We start from the raw sequence: 16,138 nt of genomic DNA on the forward strand, positions 1-16,138 counted from the left end.
CACGACGTCACATCCGTTTTCTCGATGCCGAAGCGAACGTTCCAGAGTAATGGCGGCATGCCGGGGTTCTTCGTCGAAATGGTATTTCACCCGGGAGCAGCTGGAAAACACCCCGTCCCGCCGATGTGGAGTAGAATCAGACCGAGAGCTCTCCTACCGACAACAAGCGGCGAATCTGATCCAGGACATGGGTCAAAGGCTCAACGTGTATCCTTTAAACTTGTTTCTTCTGGAGCAAACCGGAGGCTAACCGTTTATGTAGGGCCCATCAGTGGCCGTAACGCAGGACTGGGTTTAACGGTTAAAGTCTGAACTTTTTAGCTCAGTATGTTTGTTCTCGTTGGAAGTGTAGCATTTTATAATATTTTAAATCTTGTAGGTCGAACCTCTGCCTTATTGTTTGGTATTTCATCTGCTTTTGTTTAACATGCTAGCTGTAAGGCCATTAGGCGGGTTTGGCTTTTTTCGATGGAGACGGTGAAATTAAAATGCGGTGTTTGTTGTAAGCTATTTTTAAAAAACAATAATATGCGTTTATCAGCTTTTAGACTTAAATGTATGTTATTTACCGAGTGTTTTCAAAGTACTGCTGTAGCTAACGAGGATATTTGGACTTTTTGTACCTTTGGCTAAGCTGTAAACTTTCCTCCTCGTCTTATCGACTCCTCTCTCAGACTGCTGTCCAGCCCTGTCGCACGTGTTCAGATTACGTAATATCGTAATACGGGCCCTGTGAAATACGTTTTTTTTTTCCATCAAAATTCTGGATTTGAATCCCATGTCATTTGGGTAATTCTCAGAAACTCGTGACGTTTTAAACATGTCTGTTTACTGTTTAGTTGAAAAAATCCGTTATATTTGTTTCAGTTAGAGAAGCAGCCAGAAATCATGCTTCTGGCTTTATTGGACTCAAAAAACCATGGGTAAATCATGTTTCTTAATTTCGCTACACTGTTTCTCTGTACATTGTCAAAAAAGTAATTCATGCATGTGGTCTAACAAAAATATAAAGCTGTGTGTCATCAACATGGACATGGAGATGTAACACTTTCACTGTTAACATAAATAGAAATAAACAGCCAGTAATATTTTGGCCATGGTTACCAAATATTAGCCATGGAAATTCTTGAAACTGTGACCCACCATTATCAAGTAAGTCTTGTTTACTTACCTTACATAGTGGCCTCAAAAGGGAGAGAATGGGCACACAGTATTTGTCACTCAGGAACAAAATCGGTGCTCTGGGTATGTAATGGCTTATGCATTATTTCAAACAGCATGTTGTTCTGGGTGTCCTATTCAAATTCAACGCTCGCTTTCAACACAATGCTAAAAACTGGTATCAAAAAAAACAAATTACAGGCTGTGTATGAACCAGCTTCATCTATTGTAACTGGTGGTGCACATATATTTTGTCCATGGTCAATAAACACAGACTGGTCTGACAAGTCATATTTCACTTGCAAACACTTCCGCATTTAAAATAAAAGCCTCACTCACAGTCTCTTGTTCCCGACTGATCTACAGGTAGGCTGCAAGGATTTCATTAGTACAGAAGATGGCCAGCGTTTCTTGTCACGACTCATTGCAGTGCACTACAATAAGATAGATAAGATAAATCTTTATTGTCATTGTCACAAGAACAACGAAATTTAAAAAGTGCCATCAGTCAGTGCGTATGCTTAAAAGCAAAAAATAACTGTCTCACAATTCACACACAATGTAAGAAATATGCCATCGTATATGCTTCACTTAAACCAAGCATATCTTTAGGTTTGGTTTCTGGAGAAGTTATCAAGTTCATTACAGGTAGATTTGTCTTTTTGGACGGGGGTGTCAAAATTTTCTAGTGGACATGCTCATGTTCACTAACCTCCTTTGTTCTTAATGACTCTTTGCATCTTCATCATAGATTAATTGGGAGGTTGCACTGCTCTGAATTTAGTTTTTTTTCCTTATAAACTGCAAATCATTTAAAGACTGTTGTTTCAGCTAACCTGGGGTATATTTTACATTATGTAGAGATGGATCAGCAGTTACTTGAATATAATCAATTATTAACTAAATGTTCTTGCTGTTTTGAAGTGTGAAAAATGCTTTGGTTTGAAAAAATATGGATCATTTTAATGGACTTTGCTGATTAACAGACTCCTCTGTAATCCAGGGTTAATATTGGTAATGTATTATTTAACTCATTGTTCTTTACTTTGCTTGCTTAGCCAAATATTAAACAAAACTTTCCTTGACATAACATCCAGCTCTCAACTGACAATAAACACAGCAATTGTTTACATGCATAGATTTTATATGCAACATTCTTTCACCAAATTCCATAGAAATGTAAGTATTCCACGTTACGATGATTCAGTCAGCTTGTTGAGTATACATTATGTTCTATATTCTTATGTGTTGCTGTCTTTTGCAGATAATATCTCCAACCACCCTATTTTTGGCTGCAAAAGTGGAAGAGCAACCCCGGAAGCTTGAGCATGTAATTAAAGTAGCACATGCTTGCTTAAATCCACAGGAATCTCCTCTAGACACGAAAAGTAACGTAAGTGCTGGTATTTTGGGATACTGTAAGGTTGGAAGCTGTTTTTTTTCTCCCTCCCCGTTTTTCCTCTGTGGTCATGGTTTCACCTTTGTATAAATGGCTGTGCCACTTTCTGCTGCCATATTTAAGGGGTCTTATTTTTCCTGCCCTGGCTTGCAGTTGGTGTGTACCAAGCACCCACTGATTACCACCGCTCACTTTATGACTAAACCGAGCTGTAGAGCTGTTTGGCCATTTTAAATCACTTGTTAGGGGAATAAATTAATAGACTCATTACAATTGTGTTGTAATGATTGTCTATCAAACTTCAGGCATACCTCCAGCAAGCTCAAGAGCTGGTGATACTTGAATCCATTGTGCTGCAGACCCTGGGTAAGTAATGGTGACTGGAGTGGATGACTTGAGAGCTTTTTCTATAACTTTGGTAATGGTAACAAGTAAGGGTCTAATTATCATTTATTTCTCAGTGTATCAATTTTTTGATTGCAATGTTATATCATCTACTCTGTGGTTACCATATTATTGTCATATTGTAAATGCATTGTGTAAAGGTGATATGTCATTTTCTGGAAGTCGAGCCGAGAGATTTCTTTGTAAGACTTAAAACATTTTATGATATGACAAAAACTGTATGGACTCTTTTCTGCCACTTTTGACACATTTTGTCCTCCGTTGTGGATTTGGTTGAGGCACTTTTCATTGATTTTCTCCCACTGATTTTTGAGGCACTTTTCATTGATTTTCTCCCACTGATTTTCTAATTAAACATTTTTTATGCATAAGAAAACCCAAGTTGGCCTCTTATAGAAAAACATTTGTCTATTTTTTTCTGCCATTAAATGACATGTCACCTCCCAACTGTGTATGTGTTGATCTCACCTGTTATGTATTTTGTTCCAGGCTTTGAAATTACTATTGATCACCCACACACTGATGTGGTGAAATGTACCCAGCTAGTGCGAGGTAGAGGCTTCCTTCTTTGTTTTTGTTTCTCCCCACCTCAGATGTGGGTGGGGGTGAGGGTGAAAACCTTGCTGATTTAATGGTTTAATGACCACAATGGTTTTCAATCATCTGTGTTGTGTGACATATTGTTCCTCAGAAAGTTCGCCAGTGCCTGTTGGGCCAAGACTGAGACTTAATTGCTTTGAAACAGTTTAACCTTTGAGTTCTTTCAAATTAGTGTGTATGCATATATATATATATATATATATATATATATATATATATATAGGCCTGTCACGATAGCAAATTTTGCTGAGCGATTAATTGTCTCAAGAATTATTGCGATAAACGATAATACTGTCTGAAGACCTTTTTACACTGATTTAATGGAAATGACATAATAATGCATGCGATTTCCTGCCAAAGATAGATACACTTTATTTTCAAAAGAATATTTAACACTGGAGCTGATAAACAAAATAAACAAAACAACCAAAAACAAAAATAAAATGGATTCTCAGTCTCCATTAACAAAAAATGTACTTGAATAAAACCTTAAAAACATAAAGCCAAAGTGGAAATAAATGCTGCTTTCAAACAAAAGAGTGCAGATTATGAAGTCTGTATATTATGTTGCTCTTCAGTAATAATTAGATTTAAATAGAGAAGATGGGCACATCGACTACGTGATGCAATAGTTCACACTACATGATTTTTTGCCCCGATTTTCCCCTTACGACAATCTTAGAGTGTTAGGCGTTCTAAGATTGTTGCTTACGATTTCGTAAGCGCTCATTCTGTAGTGTGTGGTGTGTTACGGTAGATCGTCGTTGCTGCTCCGATCTGAATCAGGGTTTTCCCCGACTGGGATCTTAACGCAGCCTGTTGAATGTGACAGGTAGCCAATCAGAAAGCCTGGATTCTCCTCCAGCTTTCTGAAGGGAAATTACAGAGGGGAATCCCACACAGCTGACACTGTTCAACCCGAATTCCAGCTGACATTGGAGATGATATGTGGAAACAACATTAATGTTTATTCAACATTTCGTGCAAAGAATATAGAAATGACAAGAGGAGGAGTTGGAGCGAAATTGCTACCGCAGTTGATAAACCCGGTAACTTTTCAGCTGTTTGTTAACGTGACGTAAATAGGTTATAATGATTTTCATTCAGTCAGGACTTTATGCTGACACTAGCCACATGCATTGCAGGTAGATTGTAGTAAAGCATTGATTGATGTCTGGTTTTAAAATTAGTTCACTGAACTTGTAGTCATTATTTTGTGCCCATTGTTGGACACCACACGGCAGGACCGAACCCGATCGAACCGTTATACCTAGGATTTCTGTCGGCTAATGTGTGGTCTGTCAGGTTTTGAAAATGGGCCGACAATCGGCCGACAGCTCTAAGATCGTGTCGTCTGCGCTGGGCTTTACACTAAGGAAATGAGGAAGGGAGGGTCAGTGGAGAGCACCGGAGTTGAGCCTTTTTTAATTCAGTGTCATCAACAGAAAGAGAAAAAGGCCGGAAGAGACGATAAAGCCGATAATTAAAATGAGGTTGATAGTTTTAATTTATCGTACGATTAATTGATTTATCGTTTATCGCGACAGGCCTATATATATATATATATCTGAAAAGCGTGTGGCCTTTACCAGGATATTATTTAAGTCTGTCTTTAAGTAGAATCCACTTAGTCATTATTTATTCAATTCAACAATTATGTCAAAAATTGTTAATCTTTGATTTTAAAAATGGTGGTGAAGAAAATAGTTTTATTCTTTTTACCCTTTGGTCTTGATTTATGTCATTTTAGAACCTGGTATTTAATCTTTGTTGTACATCTTTCACACAACTTTATGTTCTTCAATCACATTCTGAAATACTCTTACAATGTTTAAAATGTTCTAGCTTAGGATTCACAACATAAACTGCAGAATCTTGCAATACTTTTTTTACAACTAAACAATATATGTTTCCGTTTACTGGTCAACGACTTCTTTATTTGACCTTTATTTATACAGGTTGTCTTATTGAGGTCTGAGATCTCGTTTACAAGAGACCAGTTTTGATAAAATGAACGAACAAAAAATATAACTTTGGCCATTAAACTTATTTAGAAATATCCTTTATTGTCCTACAATAATGGAATTTATGTGCAACATAGGGCAAGTAAATTCAATTTGTAAAAACAGAATAAAGAACAATAATTTGCTTCCCCAGTCTGGATCTTGGCTCAATATGTGCACTGGAAATTAGGATAAGAATGCTAAACATAAAGTTAAATTACATTTGTCTGCAACAATTCTAATATTTCTTTTATGTTTTTGTCTTGTTTCCTTTTTGTCTCCATTCTACAGCAAGCAAGGATCTGGCACAGACTTCCTATTTCATGGCTACCAACAGGTTGTTATCCTGCCCCTCCTTTGTTGCACTTTGACTGCACACCATAGCTTCCTGTAATGCAGGGTACCCTTTCAGTGTCCAACGGGCCCTACTTGCACTGGTGGTTGTTGGGACGCTTGCCTCCCTTCCCCTCGGCTCCCCTCCCTTCCCCAGAGGTAGCGGGACATGGTGGCTTGTAGCGTTACCGGCCCCAGTCGCAGTGCGGTGTATTGTACAAGGGACCAAGTGTTGGCACAGATGGGTTGAATGCAAAATGTGAAGTATAGTGGTGCGCTTGAAAACCACATGTTTGTTCGGTTGCGAAAAAGTGCATAATTCTAAGCGAAAGACACTCTGGTAGCCTGAATATCAGCTAAAGATTTCACAGATGTAAACATTTCTCGTAGAGGTCCTTCCGGTAAGTACTGCAGATAACTTTTTAAAGTTTTCTTTTCATGTTATGTTGTTGTATTATTGCCCAAAAAATTCTGTTAAACTTTAACTGTGCCACTAAACACATTTTTTTCCTAGATATGCAATATTTATATATTACAAACCTAAAATTCAAGAAAGCAGGAAGTACTGACTCATTAAGGACCTTACAGTTGTAATTGGTTTACCTCTAGCAGGAGTTTTTCAATTCATTTCCATTGTTACATATTTGATTAACAAAAACTGGGTCCTTAAAGGGTTGGTTTAAAGTAGGTGGTGAAAAGGCACTTATAAATTATCTTTAGTAACAGTTCAGTGTTCACATTATCTAGATGAAGACTGAGCTATACCTGTTGCTTGCTAATGGTTATGATATAGCCTATGACTTGGAGACGACTTTGAAGTATATACATTTTTTTCATGCTGATTCAGATTATTTTTTATTTCGTCCTAACATGTAAAAGTACAAACTAGATTACCTTTAAAAATATTACCAGAATCACAATATTTCAGACTTTGTGTTTATCTCCATCTACATGGATGTGAATGTTTTCAGAGAACCATACTGGGAGTTTGATTAAAAACATTTCTACTGAAATCATTATACATTTAAGCTGTTTGTACAATAGGTGCTTACTTTACCCCCTACTTTAAAATTCAGGGAGTAAAATCAGAGCTAAGTGTTTCTACTGGATCATAAAAGCCACTTTCTGGATTGAAGTTATTTACTTTTGTTGTGCTTGCTGCTTCTTTTATGTACCAGTTAAGGTCGCATTATATTCATTGGGCTTTACAGTAAATCCTCGCTGGCTATTTTATATCTACAAATAGTGTTTATCACCAATATGTTAACTAGCCTTCAGTTTGCTAAAAAGACACAAAGTGTTGGTATTATTTAGATACTGTTTTGATGTCAATGTTTTGGTGGCAGTTTCTGAATCATTTTCTATCCTTACTGAGCTTCTGTATGTGCTTGACTTACTAACTCCATTCAGCTCCACTTTTTTCAACATGTACTAAATTAGATTTAGGAGGACTAAGATTTTCTTGAAGATGTATGTTGTGGTTCTGACTAGTGGACATCCTGCCTATAGCAGATTGGTCGTTTTAGTAACTTTACTGTATGAAAACAGATGCATTTGTAGCTATCTTGCTATGAGTTTGGCCAAAAATGGGTTAAAACTTGTTCAGTCTTTACAGTGTGCCCATTTGCACCCCAACCACAATTTAACATTGGTATTAATTTGGCCCCCACCAGCATAGGCGGTTGCTGCAAATAAAGCATAACCCAAACTGTAATATTGTAGAAAAGTGTTTTCCCATATTACCTCTGATATTCAGCCATTGGAGGTATACATACCCCTCCTTGGTGGTTTGAGGCAAATTTGCAACAATAGACTACAAGGGAAAGTCCTGATAGGTCACAAAAATATATAGATTTTTTTCCTTTGTTTTTATGTATTCAATCATAAAACTACAATAGTTAAAGTATCGGATTTTATTGAAGAGGGTTTGTAAATTGACATAAATCCAAAACACAGAAATGTATACTTTTCCTTATTACAGAAACAGAAAAGGAATGTTTACTGATTTTTTTGTTTTATTGTCTTCTGTGTTCTTGACAAGAAGCAAAAAAGTCTACGACTTAGCAAAAATACCAGGAAAGTGGCTCTGTCTTTGAAAACCTTTAATATATTTGTAGACTTATTTACTATAAATTTGAAATGAGAGTAAAAAGTGTGGTTATTTAAATATGATATCGTGTAATACAAGTAGCATTATTTATTATTATAATTTGCAAGTAAAATTTTTGTCATAAGTTTGTCTCGTCTGTATTAAGTGAGTGATTGGGTGGGTAAAAGTCTCCTATCAATACCAAACCAGCGCACTTCACGCTTACCTTATCATTTTTATTATTAATGTGTTTTAACTGTTAGGAGGTTTGGTTTGTAGGAAATTAAACACAGTTAGATTTTTTAAGTCCTTTTATTGTATCAAAACACTTAAGTTGCTTTCACTGCCATTTTGACCCCACACCAACAGTATATTAAATCTGTCTGCTCCCTCTTGTGTTTTTCCTCTCTTCTCAACATGTTGGATGGATTTTGACCTCCCGTGGCCTCCCTCATATTTCCTCACCCGTTCTGCAGTTTGCACCTCACTACCTTCTGCCTCCAGTACAAGCCCACAGTGATCGCCTGTGTATGCATACATCTGGCCTGCAAGTGGTCCAACTGGGAGATTCCGGTTTCCACTGATGGGAAACATTGGTGGAAGTACGTGGACAGCACGGTGACTCTGGAGCTGCTTGATGGTGAAGTCATACTATTGCCTACATCTGAGATTTACTATTAGTTATTTAAGGAACTTAAGGAATCAAAACTAATTCTAAAATGTTTTATAATCTTTATCTTTTAAACTTTCAGAGCTGACGCATGAGTTTCTGCAGATTCTGGAGAAAACTCCAAGCAGACTGAAGAGAATACGGAATTGGAGGGTAAGACACTACAGTACTATAATTTTTTTAGATGAGACTGCCTTGGAGAAGAATTCACATCTCTTAACCATTTCACTGACACATAAGCTACTCTGTATTTTTGAGGTTTCATGTGACCAACACAATTGGGAAGTAGATGGAAAAAATTGCATAGATGTGTTTACAAACAAAAATCTAAATCATATATCATACTTTCTACTTCATCATTATGCTATGTTTTGTGTTGGTATGTCACATATAATGTCAATAAAATAAAGCAGAAGTTGTGCTTGTAATGTAAAGATGTGCAAAAATCCAACTTCTTGTACAGATGTACAAATAATTGTGTCATCTCAACTTTCTTTAAAAAAATAACCTAAAACTAAAATCCTTGCAAATCTTTGCCCTCTAGGCGACACAAGCTGCTAAAAAGCCCAAAAGTGAAAATATGCAGTCAATGGATAACACATTTACTGGGCCTTCATTGCTTCAGGACCACGGCGATACAGCACTTCCTGGAGTTTCCTCGTCCAACCCAAGTTTTTCCAAAGCAGGTGCTGCCTTTTCTGTACCCATGCCCGGGCATTCCAGAGGGGTCCCGTTGTCTCTGGACGCCATGGCTGCCACGTACAGCCCAGCCAGCCACAGTGAATGGCCTCAGGTTAACCAGAGCCATTACCCCTCCTGCATAAAACAGGAACCGCTCAGCATCCCCATCCACGAATCCATGCTGTCTTTGCAGACTTCTACTTCCTCTTTGCTCCAGCACCCTCTGCCTTACAAGACTGAAAAAACGGTTGATTTAAACCTTGTTAAACAGGAGAAAGGAACAGCAGGCAAGCATCACTCAACACCTCAGCCTGCTTACCCTCCTTCCGGTCAACCTCTAGTTCAGAAACTGTCTCTGGATAAGTACAGAGAGAAACATTCTGCAGAGTATACTGTCCAGAAGCGTAGGCAAGAGCCCCATGGAGGCCTAATGGACTGTGACGTAAAAGGCAACTTGACTTCCTCTTCTACCTATGCACCAACAAACATTACCCACATAGAACATAGAAAACATGCACAGCCTCATCAAGCCTCCCACAGCGGCAGCACTACACCTTCCCCTCTGAAAATGAAAATCCCTTCCTCCTCAACTTCGTCAGGGCAAGACAGACGCCATCATGGAGACAAATCTTTGCTCAAACTTCGTCTGCCTGTCCCCGGGTCCAGCAGCAACGCTCCGCCAGAAAAGAGCGGACAACCAATCAAAGATGAGTTCAAGATGAAGATCAAAGTTTCCTCATCGGAGCGGCACAGCTCATCAGATGAAGGCATTTCTGCCAACAACAGCAAGAGCAAACATTCCAGCCCGTTGGTGAGCAAGGAGAAGCATCGCAGTACCGAGCACAACCTCCATCGCCCCCACAAGCACAGCGGCAACGGGCGAGGGGCCGCTGAGGCTGCGGGTGTGCTGCGAGTTCCTCCTGGTCTGGTGGCAATGGAAGGAACGGCACTCGGTCATCCCTCGTCCGCCACTTTGACGTCGTCATCACGAAAGAGGGCCTACGCCGAGGGCGGCCACAACCACCACCCCTCATCCTCGACTTCCTGCTCCAAAGTGAGCAAAATCTCCAAGAGTGGCACTAGTGCTGCAGGTACTCCATCTTTTTCTTCCCCCTTTCCTCCTCCTCCTCCTCGCTCTTGTCCTGTACTGCAGTGTGTCTTGTCCGGCTCGCAGCTCTGTGGCTAACTTCCCTTCCCTCCCCTCCTCCTCTTCCTCTTTATTCTTGTCTCTCCTCCTCCCCTCCTGTCATACCCAGGTGGGCTGCGGACCTCTCAGCAGTTCCTCCCTCCTGGCGAATCGCCACATGAAGTGGGAGAGCAGAGACACTGAGTCCGACGCTCTGCAGCACATGGAACTGGCACCAAACTACCGACCACTGAGACTTTGAAGACTATGCTGACCTCTTTGTCAAGTGCCCTAAGAAAATAACACTTTGTGAATATAAACCCTTTACTGAGAGGCAGAAAGCGTTGCTGCAAATAATTATTGTTGGACTTCTCTGTTTCTGAGAGATAAGAAAGATGAATAATTATGCTTCCTGTCGCACCTTGGGGCTGCGACGTTCAGTCCTTTCTTTAATGTCGAATTGCTGCTCAGTTTTCACTTTCTCCTCGAATGGGTGGAAGAATTTGTAAACGTGGATGCATAGGGTGGGGAAAGGTTCCATCTTCACGTTGTAAGACCTCCATATGAGAGGACAAGTATTACAAGTTCTATAAAAGCATGGAAGGTGCACTTTCTTCATTTTCATGTTTTTTTTGTTTTTTAGTAATTTAAATCTATTGAGTGATTATATGGAAGAAGTTATCTGACCAGCTGGAGATGAGTTAGTTTGTTTTCTGGAATTCCACTTGATATTGTTAATGGATGCAATATTTTTTTTAGGTGTAAAGTTCCATCTCCAAAATTATTTTCTGGTCTTGGTTTCCTTTTTTATACTTAAACTGCATTTGATTTGCATGTTTCAATCATCAAAGGGATGTGAGAGAGGAGCACATAACTTGCTGTTTACAAAAAAAATGGAGATAAATGTACATATGTTTCTTTTGTATGTTTAAAGAAGAAGCTATACCATGACTACTCAGGTTTGGAGCTGCTTGTAATTATAACAAGATGACTATAATACATATAAAAGTTTTATTTCATGGCTCAGTTGATTGGAGGTCACCGACTGAATGATTGCAGCATTCCAGGAGTTCGACTTTCTGTAGATGGTGTAATGTTGGATTCCCACTACAACAATGTCACAGCAATCAATTTGTACCAAAAACCTTCTCTTCTAAGTAGACCTTAAGCTGGACGCCAAAGGTTGTGCCTCACATAAAAGGGATGCTACTAATATGATACTGAAGTTTACATCAAGTGGATCAAACATTGCATAAAGTTATCAGCCCATTTAACCACATTTAGGTCATATTAGATCTGGAGAAAAATATTTCTTGTAGGCAATGCCAGACCAATTTAGATTCTCTCCTCTCATGTATCTGTTTGGAAATACCTTTAACATTTAAACCATCACTTTCACCTTACATCTCTCAAGAGCCTGTGCCCTATAATCCCCTGCATTGTAAAGCATCCAACATACCATATTGGTCCAAGGCTGGTGGTGTTTGTATGTAATAAAGCATTTACAGTTGAACATTAAATGAAAAACTGCAATTGTTTTAGAAAAAACATGAACCGCTCATCACGTCTTTCCACTTCTCATTTTAATATAATGAATAAACTTCATTACCATCACCATTACACTGTACAAAATCTTTTTTTCTTTTTTAATATGGCATACAATTCATCTTTAAATGGTAAACATGGTTTATTCCTCTATGGTTGAGGGCTGTTGACAAGTATTTCCTGCCTTATAGTTTTCTTTTGCGTTGTTTTCTGTTGCATGTAGTATTTCAGATCAGTATTAAAATTTCATTTCATGTCCCCAGTAAAAAAGTTTTAAATGCTTCATGTACTAAGGGAAAATGAACTTTTTACAGGAAATAATTTGAGAACAGCTTTTTTATTTACTCATGTCTGTCTTTTTTTTATGATCTGAAAAAAGACAGATCATTCGTTTTGTGAGTAAATAAAAAAATCTTTTGGGGCAAATACTTTCAGCACTGAACCATTAAGAGGAATTACTTGGAGTTTATATGATCGTGAACTTTTCAGTTCTAGTTAATTTGATATGTATCAATACATTTATTAAACAAAGACAAGTTAATTACAGATCAGAGTACAGTATTCAGGGTTACCGTAATTTACATGCTACAAATGTAATTTTATTAATTTAAATCAGCTGAAAGCATCTTTTATTTTGCTTTAAACATTTAAAACTGCTACCACTGTACTCAGATGTAGGTTTGAAATCTAAATGCATTTTAATGAAGTAGAACATATTCCAAAAGTTTCAATACACACAGTGATATATTTCAATTGTTTGTGGTTAGATTTAACTGCGGCTTCAGCTAATGACAACCGAACATGTTTTCTGTAACAGAAAACTACATAAGACAAAATATTTTTATGTTTTTTACCAGCCTTTATGACCTACTCAAGCATTGTGAATACTGCTTATTTTCAGAATGGAGGATAATTCACTAAAAGTCAATGGGTTGTGTTGGGAAGTTGAGTGAAAGAAAAAACTGTTAAAAAATTAGCATATAACTGATGGCTCCAGCTGTCCTAAACACCATATAGGATCTATAGGTAACATTTGTAGGCTCAAAATCCTTAATTTGAATTATTTAGATTAACTTTAGACTATTATAATTTTAAATGTATATTTTTGTATAATTTATTTTACTTTTTGAATTGAAACACTGAAACAATTTCAGATGTTTATGATATTCCAATTTGAAATGTACCTTCATCTCATAACCATAGAACTGATGTTTCAATGGCAATAGTTTAAAATGTGGCATTTGACTGTTTTGTAGATTTGTCATCTGCTTTGACATTTATTCTACACAAACCATTAAACATTCAGTACTGAATACACTTCACACACAATTTTATAAAATTGGCACATTTGTTAATCTAAAGGGTACAATAATATCTGCAATTTATATACAATTATATTATTTGGAGTGCATTCACAGTGGTTTTGATACCACAATATATTAATTTTTGAGCTGTGAACTTAAATGATTAGATATTATTTAATGCCTCTGAATTTAAGAACAACAGTTATCCCAATTTAAACACTCACCTTTGTACCACAACATTTCTTTTTCTGTGCTTCACAGTATTTGATACTTGTGTGCCCTTTAGGAATGAAGGAATGCTTCAGTAACTGGTCAGCTGATGGCCGTACGCTCTGGTCACTACAAATTAAAAAGAGACAATAAGTTGCAGATATCACAGTAAGACGTTACTAACACCATGACAGTTTGATACTGTCATAATTAAATCATAAATTTAGCACTTACCTTGTCAGACAGATTTTTACAAAGTCCTTGGCATTTTCTGAGAAGCCATCTGGCAGGGATGGCATTAGTCCTCTTCTAGCCCCAATGTAGAACAAGGCAGCCATTTTATCCATATGTGCAAGAGGTGGTTTCCCTGTGGCCATTTCAAACACTGTGCAACCAACACTCCAAATATCTGACTTCCGGCCATACCCTGATTCATTGATGATCTGGTTAGAAAAATAACAGGAGAGGACAGGACATCTGCATGTCTTTATATAGTTCATAAAAACCGCATTGAAGGACTTTGAGATAATAGTTGGTGAAAAACATCAGACTTTCTAAGTGTGTTGTCCACCTGATAGTCCAGTAGATTTGGTTGGGGACCAAAATTGCGACTTATTACATTATCAGCTGGTGCGGTTTGCTTTTACACTGCACTGTCAAACGATCCAAACTAATTGAAAACCTGTTTTCCTCCTTGCTCATGGTGCCGTTGCACCAAGAACTTATAAAGTAGATGATACAAAACCTCAAAAAAAGATATGAACACAACTTCCTTCTTCACAAAATGTCAACAAAAATGGCAGTAGCATCGGATTTGAGCGGTTTTAGGATTTGTCTTTGGTAAAACACCACAAGCCATCTCTCCCTCTAATGCTAGACTTTTGCATTTATTTTGGTTCTATTGGCCTATATGCCATGCGCTCTAGTTCATTTTCGGAGCAGTCTCTTGTCTGCTTGGCATTCACATAAGCATTCAAACCGCATCAGAGTTCACTTTAATTCAGCCAACACCTAGGTTTGGAGACGAACCAGAGTTTGCTTGTTTGGTCCACATCAGAGTTTGATTAAGAATTCATGCCTCTCCAAACGTACCGGACTTTCTAGACAAACTAGAGTTTTATTAAAATGGACTAAACACAGCTGGTGTGAATTCATCCTAAATTGATCGTCCAACATCAAAAGGAACTTAGATCAAATTTCCATCACATCTCACAAATTCAAATTTTTACAAAACCCTAAAAAGTAAACAAATCTAACTTACCTCTGGCGCCATCCAATAAGGTGTACCGTGGATGGATTTCAGCAGCTCTCCACTGTTTGGAGCTGTGTGGTTAAGGCAGCTGAGGCGTCGTGCACAACCAAAGTCTATGAGCTTGATGACACCAGTTGGCATCAACATGACATTGTTTCCTTTTAAGTCCCGATGAATCACTCTGTTCTGATGAAGGAATGCCACCCCTTCCAGGATCTGATGGGTGTACAGAGCCAACACTCGTTCTGGCAGAGGACCAAATCTAAGGGGAAAATGGAAACAGTCCTTATTAATTTGGCATTCAAACTTTTTGCAAGATATTTTAAAGTAAGCAACAAATAATTTCAACCTGTGAAGTATGCTAGCAATAGATCCACCAGGGATATACTCCATGAAGATGGAAACAACATGTTGATAAAGAGATGTTCCCAGAAAGCCAACAATATTGCTGTGGCAAAGAGTTTTAAGTAACTCCACTTCCCCCTGAAGACGATTGTACTCCTTCTTTGCAGCATCAGGGTCAGACGAATCCAGGCAAACCTGCTTTACAGCTATCAACTGGCCCTGACTGGTCAGACCACAGTACACCTGGTGAGATGATGATTTGAGTCAAAGTTGTTTGAAGACATACTGCTGAAATAATCTGCACTGAAAAGTAAGACTAACTTGATATAAGTTCATATTTTTAGCAAGTTACAGCACTGGGATATGTTTCTAATACAAAATACCAACACTATTTTATCAGCATTTTACTAATGTATTTAGCTTCAATGTTATTTGAATACTTACTGTCCCATAGGCACCCTTCCCCAGTACTTCACCCTTAGCCCATGTTATGGTGTCATTTGGAACCAGCCCTGATCCATGGTAAGTGTTACTGTCATTTCGAGCAACCTGCAATGAAACGCATAGAGACATAATTATCTAATTAAAGTATTTCAAACACACAGGTGCAGACATCAGAATTTGCTGGATTTTAGCTTTACATCAATTTTTGTCCTTCGATCTTCAGCTTTGGATTGACAGATGTCTGTCATAAATGCTAGAAAGTAAAGGAAGGAACAGTCATGGAAAAATACGACACCCTCTTATAGATATGTTTGTCGAAGACATGTCTTCTTCAATTCAAAGTTTATTACACACCATTTATGTTTTTAGTCCTTTATGTTAACTATAATGATTTTAACACTTGCAGCTAATGAAAACAAGACATTTAAGATTAGAATATTACATCAGACCTAAAAATAATATTTTTTTTACATATCAAGGTAAGCTTAATGAAATGTATGTTTACTACCTGCTTTCAAGGTTGTTATTTTCTAAAGGTACTCTAAGTCTGATCAATATGACTCATCGGAAT

The 16,138-nt window shown here is 37.8% G+C and overlaps 2 protein-coding genes across 6 annotated transcripts in view; one reads left to right on the forward strand and one right to left on the reverse strand.

Annotated features, from left to right (window-relative positions):
- ccnt2a (cyclin T2a) lies at positions 1-12,084 on the forward strand. 5 transcript variants are annotated; one of them, XM_028022402.1, is made up of 10 exons: positions 5-207; positions 2,259-2,340; positions 2,426-2,554; positions 2,866-2,926; positions 3,455-3,517; positions 5,860-5,905; positions 8,467-8,630; positions 8,743-8,813; positions 9,205-10,432; positions 10,598-12,084. In XM_028022402.1, the coding sequence occupies exons 1-10, from the start codon at positions 50-52 to the stop codon at positions 10,669-10,671; spliced, it is 2,076 nt and encodes a 691-aa protein (XP_027878203.1). In that variant the 5' UTR covers positions 5-49; the 3' UTR covers positions 10,672-12,084. The 5 variants fall into 5 exon arrangements, 4 of the variants coding, with proteins under 4 accessions (XP_027878203.1, XP_027878202.1, XP_027878205.1 ...); XM_028022401.1 differs by having other exon boundaries at positions 9,205-12,084; XR_003596136.1 differs by lacking the exons at positions 8,743-8,813; positions 9,205-10,432; positions 10,598-12,084 and having other exon boundaries at positions 1-207; positions 5,860-6,302.
- The window catches only part of map3k19 (mitogen-activated protein kinase kinase kinase 19), a 19,567-nt gene continuing 14,672 nt past the window's right edge, over positions 11,244-16,138 (reverse strand). The window contains exons 14-18 of the mRNA XM_028022400.1: positions 15,568-15,672; positions 15,128-15,366; positions 14,788-15,040; positions 13,761-13,969; positions 11,244-13,655 (exon numbers count right to left, since the gene is read on the reverse strand). Coding sequence (XP_027878201.1) covers positions 13,529-13,655; positions 13,761-13,969; positions 14,788-15,040; positions 15,128-15,366; positions 15,568-15,672 — 933 coding nt within the window. The 3' untranslated portion in view covers positions 11,244-13,528. The remainder of the gene's footprint in view (positions 13,656-13,760; positions 13,970-14,787; positions 15,041-15,127; positions 15,367-15,567; positions 15,673-16,138) is intronic.

Source organism: Xiphophorus couchianus, chromosome 7 (assembly GCF_001444195.1).
Source record: "Xiphophorus couchianus chromosome 7, X_couchianus-1.0, whole genome shotgun sequence".
Lineage (NCBI taxonomy): Eukaryota > Metazoa > Chordata > Actinopteri > Cyprinodontiformes > Poeciliidae > Xiphophorus > Xiphophorus couchianus.